The following is a 4,008-nucleotide window of genomic DNA, read 5'->3' on the forward strand; positions in this document are numbered from 1 at the left end:
TATATATATATATACTGTGAATGACCAAAATTGGTGGATTGGTGATTGTTGACTTTTTCCATCGGCGAATGTTGACAATCACATAGTCACTTTGGTAAATGTCCGAAATATACATTAGGTCCAGTTAAGTGTCACTTTCCAGTATACATTTCCAGTATACATTGTATGCCCAACATCATCAAAGTTTTTTAAGATCCTGCGTCACTGCCTGTTATATATTTGCCTGGTATGCCCTTCATCAATGTTTTTTAAGCGCAAATGCCATCACACAACATGCATTTAACATGTGCACCGAACACTGATGCTTCTCCTAATCTCTCTTCAACACAGTTTAAAAATTCAAATAAATATAATAATATCACTGAATAAATTAATATAACAAATATTTCGAACATTCACCGAAGTGACAATGTGATTGTAAACATTCACCGTTGAAAGTTGTCATTATCTCGATTTCAGAATCTCTTCATTCTATTTTAACAAAATTGACACATTTACAAGTATTCTCGAAGGAATATTTTTCTGCTACGTAAATTTGTTAAAAATCAATCGGATTCATGCAACTTTGAACGAAGTTCTTAGAGAAGAAGTTAAATAATATATAAATATATATATATACATATATAAATATATATCAGAGTTGACCAAAATGTAATTGATTACATTTTTCGATTACAGTTATCAGTTACTTGCAATCGCTATTGCAATAATTGATCACGGTAATCAATTACTTGTAATCTTGATTACAATTCACTCACATTTTGATTACAACTGTAATCGTGATTACAAGTAATTGTGATTATTTGTAATGAAACTATACGATCACAAGTTATTACTATTGTATACTAAATGCAAATTCATTTTGTAAGTATGCGTGGCTACACATATTTTTATGGACATAGAATGTACTTACGCATGAACATACAGTTTGTGATTCCTATATATACATATGCAATGTATGCATAAATATTGTTTGTACGCTCAATATACAGAATTATATTGTAATATACTTAATGTAATACGTATATGCTTAGTACATATAATTATGCATTTATGATACAAGTACGCAGGTATATTAGTTTGTACGAAAAAGCAATGTTTTGTATCTTTGTATACATAGACAATATACAATATATGTATGAACGTATATGAAAATAATGTTTATACGTTTGCATGCTTTTATGTACTTAAATACATACTTTGTATAAATTTACGATAATGGTACTGATATACAATGTACGTATGCATACGATATTGTACGTATTTGCGTACGTAATTGTACGTATTTGCGTACGATATATAAGAATGTTGTTTAAATGTACAATATATGCACATAGTTGTGTAAATACATTTTTATGTACATAGATATATGGTATGTACACGCAACGTATGTATTTATATACATTGTACGTATGTACTTGTACGTATGTACTTGTACGTATGTACTTGTACGTATGTACTTGTATAACTACATACTTTGTTAATCCTTATGCTCATGTAATGTATGGATGTACAAAAAATAATTATATGCACGATGTACACATGTACATTCAACGATGTACGCATGTACATTCAACGTACATAATTACAAGTAATGCCAATATCAACCTCACTCTAAAAGATGTGAGTGACTTTGCTCAAAAACACAAACTGGTTTTTAACTCATCTAAATCTGTTGTTAGTTTTTATACTACCAATAGGCACATATACCATTATAAACCTACTATTTGTTTTAACGGTCAAAATTTGCCTTACGAAAAGAATGCAAAATACTTGGGTTTTATTATGGACCAGAGATTCTTGGCAATAAGCACATCGAACTGCTGGAATCGAGGTGTAGAAAGAGGTTAAATATCCTAAACTATATTTCTGGGCAAGACTGGGGAGCAGATGCTACAACTTTGAAATTAACATACACTGCACTTATTAGACCCATATTGGAATATGGGGCACCTATTTATTCCTGTGCTTCAGAGACAAACCTGAATAGATTGGAAAGAGTCCAAATTAGTGCTGCAAAAATTATTACAGGTTTGAGGCGTAGCTGTCCAGATAAAATTGTTCTGTTTGAATCTGACCTCCAACCGTTATACATGAGAAGGAACTCCAGTCTCAAGAAATACTACAATATGCTCATCAGTTTTGGTGACCAGAACAGAACCTCTTACTATCTCAAAAATTGGAAAAATAACCATAGACTGAAGAGAAACAGTCCCTTCTCTTTGGCTGTTTCAATTCATCTTGTAGACTTGCAATATCCCTGCCGAATTGAGCCTCACTCATTGAGGTCATGTTTTAGCCCTGTTACTGATTTTTCAGGTATCCATTTCCATACGGAGCTGTTGTACCCGGCCTATAAAAGTAAAGACAACCCAGAATTTATGAAGCAAATGGCTCTTGAAACTATTAGCCAAATACCATCAGATGCTTTACAACTATACACAGATGGCAGCAAGAGCGACGAAGGTCATTCAGGTAGTGGGGTTTTTATTAAAACACCCACGTACACATTGAGTCTCAAAATTAGAAATTCTGAATTTTGCTCAGTTTTCAGATCTGAGCTTATTGCGATTGAAAATGGCCTAAGACATGTTGAGAATATTGCTGAGCCTGACTTTAAGCATATATGGATACTGACGGATAGCAAATCTTCAATCCAACACCTTAGCAACTGGAGGAATGTTGGAGACAGGGCTGCGGCTTCAATTTTGGGGATGCTCTTCAGGCTCTCTGCGGACTTTNTTATGCATTTATGATACAAGTACGCAGGTATATTAGTTTGTACGAAAAAGCAATGTTTTGAATCTTTGTATACATAGACAATATACAATGTATGTATGAACGTATATGAAAATAATGTTTATACGTTTGCATGCTTTTATGTACTTAAATACACACTTTGTATAAATTTACGATAATGGTACGGATATACAATGTACGTATGCATATAAAATTGTACGTATTTGCGTACGATATATAAGAATGTTGTTTAAATGTACAATATATGCACATAGTTGTGTAAATACATTTTTATGTGCTTAGATATATGGTATGTACATGCAACGTATGTACTTATGTACATTGTACGTATGTACTTGTATAACTACATGCTTTGTTAATCCTTATGCTCATGTAATGTATGGATGTACAAAAAATAGTTATAGGCACGATGTACACATGTACATACAACGTATACATGTACGTAATTACAAGTAATGCATAAATACATGCGTACATTTAAAAATATGTAATTACAATATACACATACATTGCGCATAAATTAAAAAAAAAATTAAGTAAAGTTATTTAAGTAAAGTTTGTTTCAAAATTTATTCTAGGACACAAAAAACGTAACCTCTTGTTTTTTTTAGAAAGCAAGCGATAATCTTATTTTAAATTTCTAAATATTATTTCCACATATAAAATTTACCGTTTTTTTGCCATTTAAAACATTTCTATGAACCATGCATTATGTTACAAAAAAAAATAAATCTGTATTGTCAAACAGTTCATGAAAATACCAGAAAATAATTTTTTATTCAAAGAATTTAAAATGAAATAGAACAATTAAAGCTGAAAACTAAATGAAAATATCGTTTGATTTTGTCATTTAACTTGCTTGAGTCGTTAAAAGCTAACTTACATGCATTTTATTTATTGCATTGTACACATATTTAGACGTAAATGTAATGTACATATGTATACGTGTAATGTATGTACGTATGTACAATGTATGCACGTACATTCATACATTGTACATGCATGTATAATATATATGGATATGCATACATGGAACATACGTGAATTGTACATGTGTGGATATATTCATCGGACATATATACATTGCACATATGCATAGATTGGAATAGCATGCATGTACACGCGTAAAATTTGTACGAAAGAATTATGTCCAATATATTTATGCACATATGAACATTATATGTTCAATACATCATATGTACATTATATGAATATACATCTGTACACTATATGTATATACATCTGTAC

The 4,008-nt window shown here is 31.0% G+C and overlaps 1 protein-coding gene across 1 annotated transcript in view; it reads left to right on the forward strand.

Annotated features, from left to right (window-relative positions):
* Positions 1–2,756, forward strand: part of LOC139426294 (uncharacterized) — a 17,608-nt gene extending 14,852 nt beyond the window's left edge. The window contains exon 2 of the mRNA XM_071184506.1: positions 1,795–2,756. Within this exon, the coding sequence (XP_071040607.1) occupies positions 1,795–2,756 (962 nt within the window). The remainder of the gene's footprint in view (positions 1–1,794) is intronic.
* The last annotated feature ends 1,252 nt before the right edge of the window (positions 2,757–4,008 follow it).

Source organism: Parasteatoda tepidariorum, chromosome 8 (genome assembly GCF_043381705.1).
Source record: "Parasteatoda tepidariorum isolate YZ-2023 chromosome 8, CAS_Ptep_4.0, whole genome shotgun sequence".
In the NCBI taxonomy this organism is placed as follows: Eukaryota; Metazoa; Arthropoda; class Arachnida; order Araneae; family Theridiidae; genus Parasteatoda; species Parasteatoda tepidariorum.